This window comes from Apteryx mantelli, chromosome 5 (genome assembly GCF_036417845.1).
Source record: "Apteryx mantelli isolate bAptMan1 chromosome 5, bAptMan1.hap1, whole genome shotgun sequence".
Lineage (NCBI taxonomy): Eukaryota > Metazoa > Chordata > Aves > Apterygiformes > Apterygidae > Apteryx > Apteryx mantelli.
Window position 1 is genome coordinate 79,299,899 of NC_089982.1, and position 22,603 is coordinate 79,322,501.

The window sequence follows — 22,603 nt, forward strand, 5'->3', positions numbered from 1 at the left end:
TTCAAAATTGGTAGCTACTTTCAGCATTTAGAGTACCTAGCACTCCAGGTGTCATTACATAGTTTGCCCTGATTAAAAATATCAGGGAGTAGAAAGTTCACATGCTTTTGTCGATTTTAACGTGCATATTTTGGGGGCAGCTTTCTCAAAATTACTATATTCCTATGATAATCTTATAAAAGATGTAGCTGGAAATGCTTGATGAGGTGTTCATTGCATCTGTACAGTATTGGTCTTGACTAACTTATCGACCCTTTTGAGAGGTGAAAGTATATCCTAAGCTCTACAACTGTTAACCTCCAAAAACTATTAATATTGCTTACCCTTTATAGGGACAAATTGTGTCTGTTCTTAATGGAGCAGAGTCATAACTGAGCACGCATTTTTGTTGACTTTTAAGCACAAAGTCACAATTGCCTCGTAATGTGTGGAAACAATGTTAGAAAACCTATGAAGATGAACTAAGGAGGCTTATTTGTGTTCTGTATTTATCAGTGTGGATGTGGATTGATGCCCTGAGACTGCTACATGTAACCTGGAAGGCAGACCAAGCCTGTTAGAGAAACTGCCAGAGTCTCTCAAATCTGCCTGCCACTAGAAGTGGGGGAGAAGTTTAACATCTTCAGTTTGTCATCACTTGCCTTTATCAGCAGAAGGGATTAGTTTTCGCTTTATTTCCACAAGGATGTGATGCTTCTTGTGGAGGATTCAGTGTTGTAGATAAAGAACACGCCTCACATGTCAGCGTACAGGGAAGAAGTGATACATCTTGCACTTTAGTAGAGAGTCAGATCCCTGTAAGTACTGGACTTGGTTCAGTGTCTCCTCACTTGAGTGCTGTAGCACTTGAGTGAAATTGCTGGTATAACTGTGGAAGGTGCTTAGCTTATGCTGTCCATTTTCTCATGTAAAAGGTAGACAAGTTTTTCGCAACTCAAAATATAGAAATGATTGGACCCCCAAATGCACTTACACATTTTACTTACATAGGATTTAATAAAGTGTATGGGTTTTTAAGACAATGGGACAAGCAGGTTAAGCCCTGTAAAGGCACTCAGAACTTTCCTTCTGGGAAAGGGTTTTGCAGATTCCAAGTATTCTTAAGGCTGAGTTGTTGATACCATACTTGTCTTATGCACCTTGCCTCTTCTAGACTAATGCACACTTAGAGTAAAAAGTAGGAGATCTCTGCAGTATTAGAACAAGAATACTGTGGCATAATTTATCAAAAGAAAAATTTTCTAAACTTCACATAATGCTGGGCATCTCAACATAGTGTTTTAAAACTTGTCTTTCTTTTAGAAGGGTATGACTTTAAAGATATTTAGATTGAAATAGTAGGCTAAAAAATCTGGAATGATTTGAAGTAGGGTTCTGATTTACAAATAGTACAAAAGATCTTAAATAAGATCTTATAAACCTTGCGACAGGTGCTTTGTGGCTTAACTGCCATGTCCTATTTTGCAGAGTTTCAAGGTTACTCTTAACTGCTGTGGTATGTGCTCAGAGTGGCTGAAATCAGGTGTTCTTGAAGCATAGTCAACAGAGAGCCTCACTGGAAAATCTCCATTACTGCACAACAACAAAATTGATCCAGAGGCTGGTAGACTCTTGATGTGCTCTACAACTTTAAAACCTTAAGTGCATGTGTTTTCCCTTCTCTTTCAGCTTCTAAGTGCAGAGATTTCTTCTGTGTAGGTTGCCAAAGCGGTTAGGTTATGAGAATGTCATTCGCCATGCTTGTTTTATAGATGCTTGTCTTAATCACAAGGCGGATTTTGAAATCTTAAAGTGGTTGTATACTGTTTTGTGTTTAATGCATAGTGTTCATTCTGTTGTATGCTTTTTATATATATATATATATATAAAAATATATGTAAAAGGTGGGGTAGCCCTTCTAACAAATGCATGCATTACTATAAAACCAGATCTTTTAAAGTGTGAATTTCCAAGGCTTGTTAAAATTGCATGCAATTTAAAAAATGTTATTTTTAACTAAAGCAAAAATGTTGTTTTTTTAATCTTGCAAAGCTCTTGTGGTTGGCATAGGAAGATGTGTTTTGGGGGAATGCAAGTGTGCAGTTAGTTAAATGGCTCTTAAGCTTGTTAAATGAAAGTACTTTGTGTGTAGTGTATTAGGTCAGGTGAATAGGAATGGATTATTTGGATTTAGTATATAAAAATACCAACTACCTGCACTTTGCACTGGAATGTCTTTAACTTTTCCAGTTCTAGATTTGAGGCAAGTTTATCACATGTATACTTTGTAAAAAATACTATACTCTGCCTTTCCCATTTTAAAATAACTGAATTTCTTCCCCTGCCCACACCTGTAGGCAGGGGGCTCCTGCTGTAATATTCAAGCACCACAGCGAAGTAGTAAGAATTGTCAGCCCTCTTTTGCTGAGCCCAAGCTATTTTAACTGCAGAAAGCATAGACCCAGGGTAGTAAAGTAGCAATTAATGGTCTTAAGTGGCTTGAGTAAACTGAAAAGCATTGAATTGATCCCAGTCCTTCAAAGAGCTATTAAATTCTTCACTGAGAGCCAAACTATTTGGTTGCTGCCTTATCACTGTGAAGAAAGATTCTTCCTATTTCAGGTTAGCTAGGGATTTGTGCAGAACTGACCTCCTCAAGCCATCAGGACCTGGAGGTAAATGCTAACACTTTGGTGTGTGTGGTTTTTTGGGGGGTTCTTGTTTTTTTTTTTCTTGCATCCTGTAGGGATACAGCCTGATTCAAAACTGATTTTAATAGACTTTAAGGTAGATTTCAATCTGGTAAGAATGTCACTCTTGACTGTTTAAGTGTGCGAAAAAGAATGCTTATGTAAAAGAATACTTGCAATACCTGGCTCATACATCTTCATTTTAAATCTTATCAGCTAGAGGCTTTGAATCCCACCTTTAGCTGAAGTACAGTATAATACCAATCTCCAAATGTTTGCAATGGACTTAAACCAGGATGTTTTTGAAAATACAGCAACATAGAAAGTGAGAAACTATTGGAAACTGTCAAGGAAGTTTGCAAGCATATCACTTTTCTGGCAGAAGCATTTTCTCAGGGCCAATACCCCTCTAAATTAGGAGGAGTTAACACTGAATAAGTTAACATAGGTGACCTTGTCAGCTAGAACTGATATGTTCAGTTTAGCTTCTGGAGACAGTTGTGTGTGTGGCTGTTGAAAGAGCATATAAATTTTATGGCCTTTCTGTACTTTTACCCCATGCCCTACTATTGGCGACTGATATGGAAGCATGTGGTTGAATTGAGAGGACTGAAGTAAAACTGTTCTAAGTGCTTGGGGTTAGTGATCTTACTGAGGCAAAACCTGTTTCTATCACACAGCCCTCTGCTTTTTTTTTTTCTGTTAAGTCACATACTTAAGCTCCAAGAGCATCAAGGTAGTTTTTATTTTTAAAATCAAAGAATGGAGGTGAATTCAGAGCTCATTTGCAGAATATTAGCTATTTAACTAGGATAAGTTGCAAATCTCCTAATAGCTTCTGATTTTGCCAAGATATGGTCTGATATAACTATAACCAGACTTAGACCACTTTAACATAAGCTTATTACACAGGGATATTGGCTGAGAAAGGGTTTCAGTATTGGAGCTGTGGATTGCAGTTGCTTAGACCTCTCATTCCCAAAGACTGGAGAGGAGATATCCCAGTATGTATTAGGAAATAAAAGGAGTTTGCATAAACTTTTGTGACTTGCTACCCTTCCCTTTGCTGGCATTCAGCTATCTCCCAAATAAGTATGGGAAAGAAATGAATATGTAACTAACTCAACTGCCTTACGGAGCTTTAAACAATAGTTAAGGACAGAGAACTCTTCTTTCTACTGGCCTTCTGGCTTGTAAGGCAGATGTGGATGGACAGACCCTAACAAGCCTTATTCTGGCTCTTTTTGCTATCATAGTCTTCTCCAGTTCTGAAACTGCATAACTTTTCATTTCAGTAGTCCTGCCTTACTCTAATCATATTTAAGCATGCCTGTGCTAGCTAATAAGGTATACATTTTGTAAAGGGAATAGGGTGGGCTACACCTTCTAAATTTGTGTAAAAGTACATGGTTATATCTAAAATGAGTACTGAGTGCAAAGGGGAAAACAAGTGAGCATCCTCATCTACATGGAAGTTGAGTGCTCTGGTACAGTGCTTGCAGCAAACTGCATTTTGAAGACTTCCAGGTCCTCCCATTACACTCCTAGTTCATCACCAGCATTAACTTGTTCTCATGTTCTACCATGTTTGCAGGTTATGCAATGGCCTTAGGGAACTGAAGTACAAGTTGCAAGCTCTTAGTTTTTATTCTTAAGCATACTTGGCAATCACTCTTAAATTTACTGCAATAGTTACACAGACAAAAGCCAACATATATTGTAATTTATATGGACACCAAAAATACTGCAGATCGGGATTCTGTCCTTTGTGAACAGTTTTTACTGAACTTCCCTCAGTTGAGGTGGACTATCACTTGGAATGTAGCATGTCAAAATAGCTCTGATTTTGGAGCCTTTTCCTCTTGAGAGGGACAGACCACTCTAGGCACATTTGGTGGCAGCAGCCTCTGAGTTTTGCCTGGCAGATGGGGTGCAATGGTTGCTGCTAGGGAATATGAAAGTGCTTCTCACCAGGAGCAGACTTCAGCCTCCTGGCTCTCATCCTGGCAATGGCCTGATTCTGTATCACATAGCCAAGTAGCCCTTCCACCTGTCTGGCAGTTTGTGGCATTTGCTGATAGTGCTGTGCCCTGTTTTCTCCACTGAAAAAAGTGGTAGATCAGAAGGAAGCATCCCAGGGGCTACTGGTTGGAAAGCATTTATGTTATTTTTTTCTTCACACTCTAAAATTACATGTCACATAATGTCAGAGCCATTATACAGACTGCTTGAAAGTGTTTTGAAATCCTCAGAACTTTATTTTTTAGAACACATTAAAAGTAGCTGTATGCTTGTATATTATGCATTTGTAGAATTTAATTTTGACCTGTGCTATGTGCTGGGATTTTTTTTCTTCATTTTGTGGCATCTCCTATTTTCTAGGAATGTTTCCCTCAGTTGTGCTGCAAACCCTAATAAATAAGCTTATAACCTTTAATGTTATTGCACTTCACAAGGGGTAATTAGTACATATTTTAGATGAATTTTCTGCCTTGCTCCAAAATAGAATTTCTTAATCTGATATAACTAACAGCAAAGCTTTCAAATATCTGTGCTAGTGTTTTGATTAGAAAGGAAACTTGCATGAGTCATGAGGGTGCAATGAATGTATTGCTGCTATCGAATGCATTTCTGAGAACTCGGTCAGTATGCAAGTATCCAAAGCGCTGCTTCAACCAGAACTCGGGGAATTGGCAACCCCTTCGCTGTCATCCCTCTTGTCATGCTGCGGAGGCCACCAGTGGTGTGTCCCGCACTGAGACCGGAATATAAATGTGAGCTTGAAGAGTTAACTTGAGTTTTTGGGGAGCTCTTGCCTGGGTGGCGGCTGGAGCTTGAAACACCTCATCTCTGCTGAGGCAAGGTGCTGGCAGCAGCTGCTTATACTTTCCATTTCCCCCTCTAACAGCAGTGTGGCATGACAGAACATACTTGTTACAAAATATCCATGGCTTTAATGAGGGTAAAACTTGGCAACTATTGCCCAGAAAAAACACTGCCAGGAGTCTGAACGCTTTTCAGATGGCTTAATGCAGTTAATGATCAGTTATTACTTTCCAGATAGTAACATTCTTTATATGAAATACATTGCCCCTTGCATTAAAAAAAAACAAAAAACAAAAAACCACTGCTTAGTTTTGTAACTGAAGGCAATATATATATTGCATCAGCTTGAGACTGTCTTCAGTCAGGGGCTTTTACTTCCAAATGATGTTTTGGAGGATTGCTACAGAGTAAACATGCAGTGGGATTCTTACTGGTGCTGTGGATTCTTAAATGGGTAGGGAAGAGGGAACTGGGTAGAAGTACACCCTTGCCTGAACAAGGGAACAAACTAGAAAACAGATGGTGCTAAAAATAGTTTATTACCAAGCTCTAAATATGGCTTTGCGATTTTTTTATTTTTATTTTTTGCTTTATAAATGCAGCTATAAATCCTGCTAGATATCAATAAGTATTGAATTAACTCCAAACCACTGAGCCTTACAGACCCCTTTGGCAGCTTTCCAAGCTTGGTGTTGCCCTTCATTCATAGGATCAACGTTTAATTTCTTTTAACGGGATGGGGGGGGGGGACCTGAAGAATTCATCCTCTTTCTATGGAAACATAGACACGGCGAGCTTGAATGAGTAGCTACAGGCGAAGGCATCCCATTGGAATGGAAAGGGAGCCGGGCTTGATGAGTTCCTGCTAGGTCGCAGCCAGGATGAATCTCCTCCTTTCTTTTCGGCAACGCATGAGCAATCAAAGGCTCCCTTTTTATCTATTGTTGCCACGGAGGGCATCCATTTAAAGTTCAAATTCCAGCCGGCTTGGGAAGAAGGAAAGGAGATAGCTGTAGGCTGGGAGAGGAGATGATAGTCGAGCATCAAAAGTGAGCTGAAGACAAGCCAGCACTTTGTCCTCTGACAGGAGAGCCCGGGCCGGGGGTGCTTGGTTTTGAATGGGCGCTCGGAGGTTTTTAGGAGTCGTGAATGAAAATGCTACTGAGGTAGCAGGCGCAGAGAGCAGCTGGCACTTTGCTTTGCCTCCACAGAGTGGATCACAATGTGAAATGAGGCCCAAAATGGCATTTAATGGAGTGAGCCCCTGCGCTGGGGGTTCCCTGTGCTCTGACGGTAAAGGAAAGCCCATGAGCGTAAGCCTTGGGGATAGTGGAGGAAAGGAAATCTCATTAAGGATAAAGTTTTGAGCTTCTTCCCCACTACCACTTTTTTTAATGGCGTTCTGTAACAAACATTTTACGAGTAAAAGAGCTGATCTCAGTGTTCAGCGTTGTCTTGCTCTGCACACGACCTGAGACTAGTTTAGTGTTTTTACAGTACTTTTTCCTGTAAGCAATGTGCTAATGAGAGGAGGGGGCAGCTTAGTATCTGCTGTAGATTTGCTTTTCCTTTTTGGCAAGTTCCTGTATATACAAGTAAGAATTCATTATTGAAAGAGCTAATGAGTACCAGACCAGCTGCATTTGACATTATGTGAAAAGGGGCCATCTATTAACTCACAAGCAAGGTTTCAGCCAGCTGTGGGTATTTTTTTAATTATTACTCAGTCTGTGATAAAATTGGATTATGTGGGAATTATTGGTGATATTGTTTGGAGTACAATGTAATATCGAGTTAAAAGCTCTGGTTCAATGTTATATATAGGGTACTTATAGTTAATATGTCTAAGCTGCACCAGAGGGTTTGTAGAGAGAGGGGGGAGCACTTTTCTCAGGCTTTGCCATCTGAGTTTAGGCAGGTGGTAGGGAGGGAATTGGATTTTTTTTTTTTCCCCTCCCTTGCTCTAAATTGCAGGAGAGGGTGGCTAGCAGAAGAGGATACTTTTTCCCCGGATCTCTTAACACAAATGATGTCCCACTATTTTTTAATTTATGAGAAAATGAGTTATATCATTTCAAGTTTAACTCTGTGGTTTTGGGAGAAGGTATCACAAGAGTACTGGATGTTAAGAGGATAACATGGTAATCGGAGTGATAAAGTAGTAAATCTTTATAGTACCAGAATGGAAGAACTCCTTTCATTCTGAAACTAGGCTCTGGTGTCCTGTACACTGAATATTATCTGTTGTGAAACTTCATGGTAAGGTAGATGTATTTCCCTTGCTTTTGACAGTCATGTTCTGACTTGGTGCACCATCTTCTGAGAGACTTAAAACAAACTGATTTACCTGAGGTTTTTCTTTGCAGTGAGGTTTTTTTAATCATTTTGGGAAGTCTTAAGTTTAACTGTCACTTCATCTCTTTGCTAGTCTTGTGTTATACAGATCGGTTGCTGCTGCATGTATATGCTCTCAGATAGGTGCAATAAAAGCAAAATACATCTCAAAAGTGTGAGGATAATGAACTGATTTGAATTTATCTGCTTTGTTAGGGATGTTAATTTGTTCTTCTATTAGGTCAATATTCCCCATCCTAAAAATCCAAGAGATGTTTTTTACACTGTTAGAAGCAACCTTTAATAGAGTACAGTTATATAAACAGGTGTTTTCTGGATAGGTGATCTGGGAGGTGACTGTTCAATGTTAAGGTTGAGTGATCAGCTTTTTGATTAACTGCAATTCGTGTATGTGAAAGTACTCATTTGTGTGTACAATGACAGTGAGAAATCCTTTTGCAGAAAGAACGTAAGTATTGCCAGAAGTTGTATTTTAAATAAATGGGGCTCTGAATAGTTTCCTGCTTTCAGTTTTCATTATAGTGATAACTGACTTAAACCTAAAAGGCTTTTCATGCTATGCTAGAAAGCTTGCAAGTTGATAGTATAAACTAATTTGACTTTTTTTTAAAACAAGATGTGTGTAATACTTGAATGCCTAGCTTTTTTTACGCAGGCTCTGATTATGTTAGAAAACAGGAAAAACTGAAGTTGGACATACAGTAAGAGGTTTAGTTCAGTTTTAGCATTATAAATGCTATAGTATTTTTGAGTGCTTGTCTTCTGACTTGGTGTGATGTATTTTAAAACAAAAACTGATATTTTTTCAGTGTGACTGAAGAATAAAGGACCCCATATGCATGTTTCCTTTTTAGGAACTGTATTAAGGATCTAGTGCTGAAGCGTTGTGCTTTTCAGCTTTGATATTTGAACCAATAAACTAACTTCTCCAAATTGGTTGTATTTTGATTAAAAGTTTAACACAGGTTGACTCAGTATTAAACATCTATAGCAGACTTGTCACTTCATGTCAAGAGCACTTTGAGCCACACAGTTTCAAAAGTATTCAAAATAATCCGTGAGATCAGATATGAAGCTACAAAAATACAGTACCTGTGTTAGAGATCGAAGATGAACAGTGCTGATTCTGTTCTTCTTAAATGTGTTGTGCTCAACTTAACTTGTCTCTGGAAATAATTAGTGGCCAGAGTCCACCTACAGTTTGAATTAATACTCCTACAAGAATTTATTGTGGTGTTTTTGTTGAGCTGAGCAGAAGATTCCTAATAACGCTTGAACTTTGCACATGTATGCGCATGTGTATCTGTGTTTCTGTAGTGGAAAACTGGTTGGAGGAAGGGGGAACTGTTCCCAAGCCAAGGTCATGTTTCCCTTTCTCTCCCATCCCCCTCCCTGGAAGAAGTGAACTTTATGGCCCAATTATGGGATCCCTTAAAGCACTAGTTATGATAAAGTGCCAGCGTAACCCAGTAACATAGGTGAGGCTGACATGTGTCAGTAACTAACGAGGGCAGCGTTAAGATCAGGACTTGAAGTTTACTTTTCTAATTTCTTAGAAATGTGACCCATTGTATTGAGTTAACATGTAACCTGGAAAAAAATTAATGCTCTAGCATTTTAAGAGGAGGTGGTACATGGGTGAACTAGGCAAAAAATCAGTGAGTGTGTCATTTGGTTGTGAAAATAATTGTCCACAATTCTTAGCAAAGTTGTGGAGGAATAAGACCCTGGCTAAACTGCTCAGGAATCAGTTCTCTATAAAAATAGATGAAACACAAACGGCAGGAAACGAAGCCAGTATGGTCATGTTCTGAAGTCACAAGGGTCACATCCTCTCCTGTGTTACACTGGTGCATAATCATGAACTTAACCATGTTACTTGAGAGCAGAATTTGGCACAGTAAAGTGAACTTCAAAATGTGGTCGATCATTGGAGTTTTGTGGAAGTAAAATTGCAACTTTCTCTTCTTCCTTGAAAGCAGCTAGCTACAAATCTAGGTATCTAGTAAAACTCCTGGGGTTTTTTTGTGTGTGTAAACTTTTGTTTACATTGTTCCAGAGCTGACTATAGTTACTCAAGTCTGTTATAATTTGTCAGAGGAATAATATGGTTTGCATAGGTATGCGTATAAGGTGTGGGTAGCTACGCAGGTAACTTTGGCATCCTGGTCAGAAGCATAAAATTCTCCTTCATTTCAAACCTAGCGTGGACTTGGGGTTTGGGTCCCTCAATGTTGATGGACAGTTCTGCAAGCCACCATCCTCTTGTTTAAACAGTGTTCGTGTCCTGTTCAGAGATCCACATTTTGAGCAACTGTGGAATGTGTTAATCTCTCTGGATGAAGGGACGTGTGTTTAGCTGCTTCATGCTGAATGATGTGAGTGTGCTCTTGTATTTCCTAGTTTAAAATGCAGCAAATTGGATATATTTTTGTAAAATATATATGGATTAGACCTCATTGAAACTAAGTCTCTACAATGTCATTCTTTCTACCAGTGTGTTGCTAGTGAAGCTAATAACATGCGCTCTAAGTTGTTTCTTGTTTCCAGAGCCTGTGTTGTTTTTCCTGAAAAGAAAGGTTAAAAACTTCTGAATTGGAAAAGATGGACCAACTCTGGCAGAGTGGTTGCGTTATTTCCCTTTATGTCATTCTGCTGCAAAAAGCAGGCTTATTCATCATCCTTGTATGAAGACAAATGATGCAGCTGTTTGTTTATCACACCATTACTTATTAGTTCACCTTGCTCATGTAAACTTGCCAGGCTGAAGCCTCTCAGGTTTATGCAGTTCAAGCACAGTAGTGGCCCAGTTCCAGACTGTCTAGCTCTTTGATTTCTCCAGGAGGTATTTGAGGGCTAACATTGGGGGTGTATGGTCAGGGTCAGAGAGGAGAGGTGAAGATATGCAAAGACACACTTGTTTGCCTTAAGGCAGGGCAATTGCTGTGATCCTAGGAGAGACCCCAGATTGCAGCTGCTGCCTGAGCAAGAACAGAGCTAGAGCCTGTTCTGCACCACTCTCCCTGCTATTTCAACACCCTTTTAAGTCTCTTGCTTATGGTGGTACTTCTCCCTCTGGGGAAAGCTCTGGTCTAATGGATCTGTGTATTTCAGATAAAAGCTGCTGGTGTGTCTACTAGTCTTGTTTGGCCTTGTCGTCTTTCTCCCTGGCCAAAATATTCCACTGTATTAAGTTGCAGAAAGCAAATGTTGTCATTATGTTGCACTTTTTGATGCTATATTGATCACCTGCCAGTTTAGAACAGTTAAATCTACCATGTGAGCCTCTTCTACTTCACCTAATGGAGTAATTCATAGCATCTGTAGGTATTTATTCTTTCTGGACTGATACTATTTTCACTTAATTACAAGCAGATGAAATAGGTAGGCCTGATGTTTTTGTAATGTAATTCCACGTATTCCCACAATAAAAAGTTGCATGATTTATACTTATTGAAACAGTAAATGTAAGAGGTTGCAGTTCACAAATCCAAAGAATTGAAAATGTAAGGTGCCAACATCTTAATTAGAATTCCATACTGTAAACTTTTAAAATGCAGTTTAATGTTGGCCTGTGTTATGTATAAAGGAAAAATTGCCATATGTGTTCACCCCCTTTGTGAATTGCTATTGAACTGCTATTGAATCATATTCTTGACTATTACACTAAGTATTGCATTATCTTATTTCTTAGCTTCCAATTTTCATCTTAAAGAAAAAGAAAAATCCTAACCCCTATGATGAATAGTCCTGGACTTGCAGGAAACTTGGATGCCAGGGGTTTAGCAAATTCCACAAGTGTCTATTAGTCCTGTACTAAACTACCATAACTGACCAAAATTTACATTGAAAGGAATGAATGTAAAATGGAAGTAGTGGGTTTTTTGTCTGTTTAGATTCAGTATAGAGAAATACCTTTAGGTCGAGATAGTCAAACTATGCTTTAATCTGCTTAAATTGCTTAGTTTCTTATGTATGTACTTAAGCCCATGTGCTCAATAACCACATGGGGGGAGGGTAGTTAAGAAATCTGATCAGCCTATGAGTTTTCTCCTCAGTTGTTTGGGCGATCTTTGCAAGCAGCTACAAGAACAAGATGTGAGGAAGATATCTGGTTTGAATGTAAAATTTGGTTTCATATAAAGAGTGACCCATGACAGGCACTTCACATGTCTTTAGGAGGGAGTGGGGAGGAAATAGGGTGCTTAAGTTGAACAGAATCCATAGTAGTTTTAATCTTGCTGTATTTGAGACCTGCCATGCTTGCAAATTCACATGTGGCTATTTTGAATTCATTGGCTTTGGCAAAATGAAATGCAACAAAAGCTATAGCTGTGGTTTAATTGAGTCTTACAAAGTTTCCCAGCTAAACGAGTAGGCTGTTGTACTATTCTGAAGGCTGCTGCACATGAATCTGACCCTAAATCCTGCTAGCCAATGTAGGTAATCAATTTGTGTGGCCTGCAGTCTCTTATGATAGATGGTGTCTTTCCCTGACTCCTTGCATAGTACCTGACCTGTTCTTAGGTATTATGACAGTTTGTATGATATGTATAACTTTAAAATAGCAATGCTGAAGTTTATTAGAAATCCAGTATTTTTAAAGCTTTCTATTACAGGCACCATTCTTTCTAAATGTGGAGGACTTAACTAGGAGTGGTTGCCTGCTTGCTAGTGCACTAACTGAAGACTATTTAGTTCCCTGTTCCATCAGGCCTCCCATTTGACCACAGGCAAGGCGTTTGGTCTTTCTTTGCCTCAGCTCTGTATACAAAGAAATAAGGGAGGCAACTGCAATAGAATGGGGTTTTACTGAACTAAAGGATGCAAGGAACTCCAACACTGTGTTAAAAGATGGCATATACTTGTTTGCACGCAACCTCTTGCATGATGTCCATGTTTCTCTTGCCATGTGTCTTCAGTGAGCCAATGCCCAAAAGTCTATCCAGATATTCCTAATGTGTCTGCTCTTGGTGCTGTCTAGGACTGTAGAATTGGTTGCACCTGTGTAAACCTCTTGAAAGCGAAGTTGTTGCATCTCGGAGCTTGCTGAAGATATTTGTCTTAACTTCCCTCCTTGAATACTAATGAAGAGGTAGAGCATTTAGCATGACAACTGGGTATGTGTGGTAGTCATAAGGATCTAGTAAGCACAGAACCATGTAACACAAGGCTAGAGTTCAAATCACAAGTTCGTATTTAAAGTAATTTGAACACCTGATTGTCCAGAATTCCTGCACTCTTTCCTCTTACAGAAGATCACTTTTTCCTATGCCCTGTTGATAACTTTTTCCAAGCACTCTTGCTTTGCATTTCTTATGAAATAGAGACATATGACACGATCTGTATTGAGGACTTCTGGTTATTGCTAAAAGCAGCTCATACTTAAGTAGCACGCTCTCCTTTTATCTTCCTTGTCTTACATTTGACAGCAAAAGCCAGGCTTGTACTTAATTTCTCTGGGGAAGAGGTCAAGATTTTTATGCTTGTCTGCAGGTTTTTAGGTCTTTTAGAGGGTAAAGAACAAGACAGACAGCAGATTTCTCTGCTAGCTCTGGTGAACCACTCAAAAATAAGCCAATGACAAGAAAAAGTGAACACTATTCCCCCCACTTCTCATCTTTGTCCATTTTTGTTTCTCTTTTGTAGGCCTTTAAAAGAAACTATTCCAGTAGTTTCTATCATTTTTTCGATATGCTGAGTATCCTTATCTCCTACCCATGGTTCAAGAGATTACGAGTCACAGGGCCCTGGCTAGGGCTCCCGGATTGACAGCGATGCTGTTGGTTCTGGAAATGTTAACATGCTGTCAAACGAGCCCCCTGTGCTAGCTTTTGGACAAACCAGTTTTCTGTGCTGTGGATCTGGGGGGAGGGAATAGAAAAATACATAGTTAAATTGAAATTCTGCGGAGGCCATGAACAAACTGTTTTTAAAGAGACTTAGGTGGCAAGAGCAAACTATTTCTGGTACAATATATTATTCTTTAAAATGCTAACTAGCATCTTTGTTACCTTTTTCTCTGGCATCATTAGAAGTCTTTCAGAAGCTCTGGCAGGTGTGAGTATAATTAGCCAATTTAGCATTTCACTTAAATATTTCTGTCTTAGGACAGTATTTTTTCAAATAGCACTAAATAAAAAGCTAAATTAAATCATACTTTCTTACAGCTCAAAGCTTATAAGGATTCTGTGGCACAAGTTAGAATATAAGCATAAAAATCTAGGCCAATAAATAGATCAACTTTCTTGGTAGACTACACCAGAAAACTGCATATTTAAATCTAGAACAGTCTGGCTAGTGGGAGATGAAAGCCTGTTACTCTGCTGTTCAGCATCTGATGTGAAATGAGTTGATGTCAGTTTACTTCTCTTCCTGGGCATCTACATCTAAAAAATTAAAATTACCTTTGAAGATATAGCAGAGACAAAGTACTGAACAACTTTCATTTCAAGTCATAGCCATACTGCTGTGTGTCAGCCTGTATTGATTTTTAACTAGGTCCTTGGCTTTCCAAATATGATATCCCTTTTCTGACTGAAAACTGCAGCAGTAATCTTATCTCTGATGCAAAGAATGGTTATTGCAGTTAAATGTCTAATTGCACAGCAAAATGGTAGAGGTTGTATTTGCTCTTTCACATTCATATCTGGGATTTCGTAGTTTTCCTACTTCCTATCCGTAAAAGGTGGCATAAGAATTACATTTTTTGAATTTAAAAATACAGATCAAATTTTCAGCAAAATGGGAACTTTAAAGCTATGAAAAGTAAACACCATGTTCATCCCCCAAAGTGAATTCAAACGAAGACTAAATTTAATCCATGAAGGTGTCAGGAATTTTACAGGGATTTCAATTCTGTTTCTATGGAATATATAAATAAATAGAAATGTTTGTGTTAACTACTTTGCTTTGTGGCTTGATAGAAGGAAACAAATTCTGACTTCATTTCAAATATCTAGTTTCCAGATGCGTAATGGTTTGGGGTTTAAATAATTTTCTTAGATACTTTAATTTAAAAATTTACTGCATCTTGAAGTCTTTAGTTCCTCATTTGAGGAGGGAGAAATTCTCTTCCTGTCAACTTTGTTATAACTTTAAGCTCAAAATAATGCTTTAGAGTATATTAGCAAGTTTCAAGCACAGAACAGTATGAAGAATACTATATTGTTTTCCTCCTGTCATCTGTACTTCACACTGAGTCACTATTTCTTCTTGACTGCAAGCTGCTTAAAGCTGAAAGACTGAAGTGTTCACAAAATGCTCAGTGCTGTGCAAGACAGAAGTCAAATGGCAAGAGCCTTGTTCTACAATGAGGCTTATAGCAATGCAGTTCCATAGGCTTTAATAAGTGTACAAATGGAGAATCAAGCCAATGTACAGAGATTTTGTAAAACGCCCTTCAATCTGCTGTTGCTGTTACTTAAACAAAACTTTTTTTATTATTGTTTTATTTATGCATAGTAGAAGATGCAGGAATTGAGACTGTGGTGGAATCTTTTTTAATGTACACAACCAGCTGAGTTTTATAGTGATTTATGGCAGGGACTGTGCATGTCTCCAGTTTGAATTGTCACAGGTTATACAAGTAATTAGATGCATAAACAGAAAATTCAGATTATTGGGAGTGACACCCCTCTGCTTACATCTTTCTGTGGCAGGATGTGACATCAGTCATGTGATCGTGCGTTTAGGACATGCTTCAGTGTGCTGTTTAGGGCCAGCTTTCTGTGGAAGTGCATTCTTTAATTACAGTCCTTCCTTGGGTCTCCCTCTTAGCTTCATAAAATGAAGGATCTGCTTGGCGTGAGGAGCACCACATCACCCACTCCTTCACATCCCTAGAGGACCTTAATGGCCAAGGATCCCTATGTACCAGGGTTTCTTAAAGCAGTATCTCTTGTGTTGTGCAGTCACAGGTGAAAGTCTCAGGATGGGACGGAGCAAGCCAAATAACCAGTCAGGCTTTCTCTAGTCTCGGTTGTCTGCTCAGTTCCCTCTCCTCCCAAGCCTGTGGCTCCAGGGAGCTGCCTGTCCCAACTTGGCGACTAGTGCTGGGCTTCTGGTGGCTCCCGTCGTCCCCTGCCTGGCATGCCAGCTGCCGCAGCTGCGCCTCCCCGGCACAGCTCTGTCTTCCACCCCCTTCCAAAGCTGAGGGGGAAGATAGGTGTATGATGGGGGCATGGGGAAGAAGCATGAGAACTGCTGCTCCCATTATACACTAGGTTTTAACACACATAAATGACTCGTTTTTTTCCTTGACTACTGTAGCAAATGCTCTAGTTTTGTTAGGAAAACAAAAACAACCTTTTTATTGCTTTTTATATCTGCAAAGTGATGTATTGCGGGTTTTTGAACTAGAGGTTTGGTAGAGTACAGACATTAGCTTCCTTTCAAGCTACTTTAGGCCTTTCTTGTTTGCTTTGTATAGCAAGGGTCTAGAGAGATTTCTTTTATTCCTTTCCCCACCATTGTCTTCTGTACAAAGTTTTTTTCCTTAATATTCAGACATTTTATCGCCCCACTTCGTTTAAAACTGAGGTTTTTTTTCTTTTTTCCATTGCACAAAAGAATACTTTTAGCTGATTGAGTTCTATCCATTGCCAACTGCAGATTCTTTTGTCTTGTTAGTCCAGCATCCTTTATAAACCGAGGACTATTGAGCGAGTACTCCCGGGCTCCCCACTGAGCCCAATTGTGCTTGAAAGGTGTGGTACTGTACCAGTGTAACATGGAAAGCTGCCGTTTAGAGGGCTTGAATGCATTGCAATTTCTACCTTTGGCTTGTGAAAGAAGCGGGATTGTGCTGCGAGATAATAAATCCACCTATTTTTAGTTTGGTGCGGTTGTGACAAGTGGGTGAACAAAGAACCAGTTGAATGCGCTTGCTGTTGCGTCGAAACCAGCTAAAAGTTCCCATTCAAGAGGTTTCAGCACAGTACAGCTAACGGGCAATTTTCCATTTATGTACACAAACCTTCCAGAAAGACAGCTGTGTGGTTGGATTAATTTCTAGCAGTAAATTGAATAAAAGATATTTTGGAGGGGGACTTGGGAATTCCTTTCTAAAACATTGAAAGCAGAACTTTCAAAGCTTTCCTTTATTTGATCTCTCTCCTTCCCAGTGTCTGCTATGAGATTTAAAGGACTGAAAATATTGTCCTCTATACGGAGATACACAACAGGAAATGCGTTCTTTTCAAAGCAGTCTGATACAATTAGGATTCAAATATTTAACACTTTCTACTTCAAAATATGTTTTTTAGCTTTTAAGTGAATATAAGATAAATTCACACCTTAATCATACAAAGGGGCTCAGCTGTTTGTGTTTGCATTATTTGTAAGTGAGCTATGTAGAAATGTGCTGTGGAAAGAGATGTTTTTTATATCAGAACTAGTTTTTTTCATAGGGGAGAGAAATTTGATAATGTTTTTTGATTACTCAAGGTTATCAAGTTTGAAGCTATTCACATTCAAAATAGGATGTGGATTTTAACCAAGGCTAGCTAACAAAGAATTTAGTGAATTTTTCCTAGTACAACTATGGTCACAAACTTTTTTTCTGAAAGTTGGTCTTCAGATGCAAGTCTTGGAGTCCCATAAAATCAACTCCTGAGGGAAGTCTTGTTCATGTCTGTTCAAGCAAACTAGGCTATCCTTCAGATCCTACTGGCCTTTAACCTGTGAATTGCTAACTAATGACCTAGTGCATATTATAAGAGAACACTGTCCATTAATTTCAGCATAAGGGCAGTTGATATCAGAATTCTTCAGAGAGAAGAACTGTGCATGCACATCATGGGCATAACAAATGGCACTTCTGATAATAATGAAGAATCTGCACTGAAATGTTTTCATTTTGTGCCGACTTGGAGAATACTGTTGCAATGTCTTAAGTATGGTGAGATACTGGTGTTGATGAACCAGCCTCACTTACCAGTACTGCTGCTGACTCCTCAGCATAGCTGTGCCATGACTGAATTCCAAATCTCACAAGTTTGTTATACTTTTGACCTTTTTTGTATTGTTTTTTCACCTCTAGCTGAGGTTTTTCTCAAATGAATAATCTTTCTGTGTAGATTCGATGTAGGCATGTCCGAGGAACTGTATGAACTTCAAGAGCGCCTGTGAGATTATTTGCAAGATGTTCCATGTACCACTGACATATGGGTCAGGCAAATCACTTCACCTCTGCTTCCTTACTCCCCTCTCCTCTATCCAGTTGTACGCAAGCAAGGCTGGCTAACTTCCAGTTTCTCTGAATTTGGGAAATGTTGTTTAAAAGCCACTTAACAGATATTGGTAGGCTGTTAGTGTGGCTGCTAGTGTGAAGTGGTAGAAGGATTATCCAGTCTTCTGGAAGAACATCTGGAATAATGTGCTGCAAATGTTGCAATGTTCCTATTTCATACAAATATATCTACAAATGTAAAACACTTCAGTGAAGAAATGACAAATTATGAGGAAAAAGCTGAAAATGGGTGTGAAAGTGTGAGGGTTGGTTTTGTTCCCTGTGGATTTGCTTGTAATAAATAATTGCCATGTGTTTGTGACACTGGAGTCACTTAACCAGTAAGATACTGAAAGCCACAGTTTTGTTCTCTTGGCTCTTACCATCTCTGAGAGAAGCCCTGACCACTTCACCCTTTCCTTTTGCTGTATGTTAAGTGTTTCTTTTGGATTCTAATTAGTCAAAGCTCCTTTACAGTTATGTGGGGAGCAGAGGCATTTCTTTCCTATATCTGAGAGGCGGAGGTAGCACATGGATTAAGGCTGTTTTTTTGCTTTGCCTAAATAAAGCTGAGATCCCCTCTATTTTTAATGTACTTTTTGTTTAGACTGCGTTCTCAAATTCCTGAACGCTTGTCCACATGGTGCCCAAATGTAAGACAAACTAAGCTGTCTGGCATTGGAGCAAGCTACTTCCAGTGGAAGCTTGGCTTTTTCCTCTTTGAGGTTATCCGAAGGTGCCAGTTGCTGTACTACAGACTAACCATCTACAAGTTGAGTCCTGAGGGCTCATCAGCTACACTCTTAGGAACTTCAGGTTAATTCTTGACAACAGAAATGAATTCTTCACAACAAGTGCAGTGCAATTGTTTGACCTAAATGATGATGTTACCAAATGTTATGCTCTGGTTTTGCCAGAAAGATCAGATATCAAATTGGACACTTGGAGTTTCTTATTTTAGCTCTAATCAACTAAATTTTAGACCTTTCTGCATAAACAGGGGACTGCTAGTTAGTCCCACTAACTAGAATCAGCATATGCAGAATATCTGTGCAAAAACAGATGGTGAAGTAAGTAAATACCTCTCCTTCTTACTTCCTTGTTTGTTCATGCCCCACACCGTTTCCAGGATTACTTTAAACGTACCTGCTTCTTTATGCTGAGTATATACTGTCAACCTGTTTAAGAATCTAGGGAATTTACTCTGCTCCTCCTGTACAGTCATGTTTAATATAAACTTGTATTTTTTTTAATTGCAGACTTTAAAAAATTCCAAAAGTCTTTGCTCCCTTGATTATGAAGATGATGATGATGACACACAAATGAAGACAATTGTGTCATCCCCATGTGACTCAAATGATCTTATGAACGTCATCACCCCTGGTTCCAGTCCGATGAAAGAACAGCTGGATGAAGTGAGGCATCATGGGTCATGCCAAGGTAGCTGCAAAGCAAGGGATTATAAGAAAGCAGCAGTATGTGAAAGTGATGAGGACACAAGTGATTGTGAGAGCACTGAAGAGGGCATCTTTCCTCTAGACTGTGGGGACTTGGACCTGGAGCAGATTGAAAACAACTGAGTCTCAAAGTTGTGTGCTAGAATCAGAGTTGTTCTAAATTAAAATGATAGAGGATTACCTTTGCCATGCATAATCCATGTCCCTGAATCTCTGTATTGCCTGTCTTGGGCTTGTGTTAGAAGAAATGTTTCAGGTGGGGGAAAAACGTGAACCATTGTTACCTGTTTAGTCTATTGATCAGTATGTGGATGACAACAAAAAAAAGTAGGAGGTTAAATGTTATTTTGAACATTAAGGAATAATTTTGATTAAAAATTTCCTAACAGATATTTTGCATTTTTATGGCTTTTACAGTTCTGGAGAAAAAGCATCTCTATTTTGAAATGAATTTTCAGAAGGGCATTCTATAAAACTAAATCTGTCTACAGTGATTCTGGTGCGGGTATATGTTTCTTTTGTTAAGAGCTTAATGTGAAAAATGAATTGCATAATGAAATTGGTAATAAACCTTCAGATAGCACTCTTAAATATCTGGTTGACAACTGGTCCAAAATACTTAACTGCCATCTTTGACAGTGTCTGGTTGAAAAACTTCATAACATGTACAAATGTTCTTTTCATACATTCAGGACTCTTTGATCGAAATATGGTAGTGACCTTAAAGGTTAACATTTTCCATGATTTTACTACTTGAATTGTTTTCTAGCCTGAAGCGATGCTAATTTAGGTGGGATAAAACTGCAAGGAGCTGCCCACCTACTTGGTCATTACGTTTTCTGTGGTTCAAAAGAATGTACAAGAGCACTTGAACTTTTAGACAGGGACTTTGTAATGATCAATTCCCCAGGAGGTGATCCCTTCAGCAATACTAGAAGGAAACTAGTCCTTGAATTAAATAAAATGACATTTTGCTTTGCATTTGTGTCTGCTTTTGAGTTTTACCAATGAAAATGAACAGTCTGCAACAGATTCTGTAGCACAGTGTATGTGTAGTGCTGGGTAGAGGGAGAGGTCAGACTTTTGGTCATCTGAAAAGAAAAAGTGAAGTCAAGTTAATCTGGGGAGCTGGAGAATAACTCACCCTGGATCCCAAAGGTGTGATTACGTACACTGCAATCATCTCAAATGTAATACTGTATTCATTGCAGACTATTGCAACACATACTTACTTTGTTAGTTCAGCTACAAGGGAGAAATTAATCTGAAAATGGGTAGAAATGAGGAAGCTTAAATTATGGCATCACATTAGTCTGCTTAAATGAGCCAGCTCATATGGTAACTTGTGCCATAAAACCAAAATATTTTAGCTGATTTAAAATAAAATATATTAAAAGAATGTGACTAAAATGAGAAATGAATATCTTAAGGCATATGACAAAGACTGGGGGAAAGAATGACATAATTCTTGTTTTGTGATTTGGGTCAGCCTTTGATCATAATGAGAATTGGCCTTGAATTACTGAACCAGCTTACATGTCTTAGTATCTATACAGAAGTTAAAAAGCCTGGGTAGTTCTCTTTTTTGCTCTTTTTTGCTTTTTTCGATTCATGCTGCGTGTCAGACCATTGTTGCTCTTGGTCATATATAGATACTGGTTTACATGTGTAGTAAGGTACAAGAGCACCAAAGAGACTTGTTGGGTTCTTGATGTGTTAATGCATATTGTGTGGGAGAAAGTGAAGCTGCTCGCTGTGGGGAAAAAAATCATTCTCCTTTCTTCTAAATGAGTAAATAAAGGAGCTGCTATTGGAGCAAGGACTTCGGCTCTTTCAGAAGCTCCTGTTAATAGTGGGTCTCACTACACAGATATTTTCTCTTATGTAGCAGGGAACATACAGGTGGTGGGATGCAGATGCACAAAGTTATCTGAAATAATTGTATGCAACTGAGAATCACTTCCTGCACTGTAAAGATTTGATTAGGTTTCAAGAAGTAGCAAATGAGGTACAGCTCATGAACGAGGTCCCGTGTGCACAGATGGGCCATGTACTCTAGTGCAGTGATCGGTCATGGTGGGTCATAGAACAACCAAGCTTCCTCCTGGACTGCAATTACTAGTTGCAGAACAGCACTTCTCTTTGTGTATTCTTAATTGAGCAACAGAGGTAAGTATAACTGAATCAACTTTAATGCAGGGATGTAGCAAAGGCCAATAGTACAACTGGGATCACTTAAAAGCTAATCTACCTATTTGAAAGTGTTCCTGTTAAAACTGTAATTGCATCAAATGAGAAAGCTGATGTGGCACTCCATTTGGCTCTTCCTTCCCTCAAAAAAGAGGAGCTCCTGGAAGAAATAAAAGAAGAAATTGCTTCATAGGATGTGAATAAAAGAGGTAAGATGTGCTCTGTCAAGAAAAAAATACTTATCTTTATTAACAAGTTCAGATTTTTATTAAAGATGACAGTGATAGAACAAAGGCAAGACTGGAAGACCACACAATTTTTATTCCACCTCTGAAATATGGTCTGACTGTGATCCTGAGGAATTGAATTAACTAGTCTCAAAGGCAAGGTTCTCTAGCTCCCTTTTATAGTGTTATTTTTAATCAGTACAAAGCCAGAAGATGCATAGGCTAGGAAGGGGTTTCCAAGTTAAGGTGTAGATGTATCTGCTTATAGTAACACAGAACTCTTAATCTCCTGCTGGTAGCTGGCTGTTAAAACTCTAAGTAGCCTTTTCATGGTGAGGGGGAGGTGGAAGAAGGAGCGGTTTTAGATAATGAAGAACAAGTTTCAGGAAAGTATGAAGTAACAATTGTCTAGTCTAGCCTCTTAGTGGGTGAGCAGCAAAATAAGTAGTTGAACAGCTGTGCAGTAACACTAGCAAAGGAAGAAATCTGCTGAAGGCGATCTGCACTTTATCTGCAGATCCTGATATAATCCCATATGAGAACAAAGAGTAAAAGGAATTACTGGTTAAAACCTGTTTCACATGGGGCAGGCTTTGGCTTTGCATCATGCACAAGACGTGAAGACCTGCCCCAAAAGAGACTTTTAGA

At 38.9% G+C, this 22,603-nt stretch overlaps 1 protein-coding gene across 6 annotated transcripts in view; it reads left to right on the plus strand.

Annotated features, from left to right (window-relative positions):
- Nucleotides 1-20,519, plus strand: part of FAM53A (family with sequence similarity 53 member A) — a 78,001-nt gene extending 57,482 nt beyond the window's left edge. For all 6 annotated transcript variants that reach the window (XM_067298336.1, XM_067298339.1, XM_067298341.1 and 3 more), the window contains one exon: nucleotides 19,341-20,519. In XM_067298336.1, the coding sequence (XP_067154437.1) occupies nucleotides 19,341-19,661 (321 nt within the window). In that variant the 3' untranslated portion in view covers nucleotides 19,662-20,519. The remainder of the gene's footprint in view (nucleotides 1-19,340) is intronic.
- The last annotated feature ends 2,084 nt before the right edge of the window (nucleotides 20,520-22,603 follow it).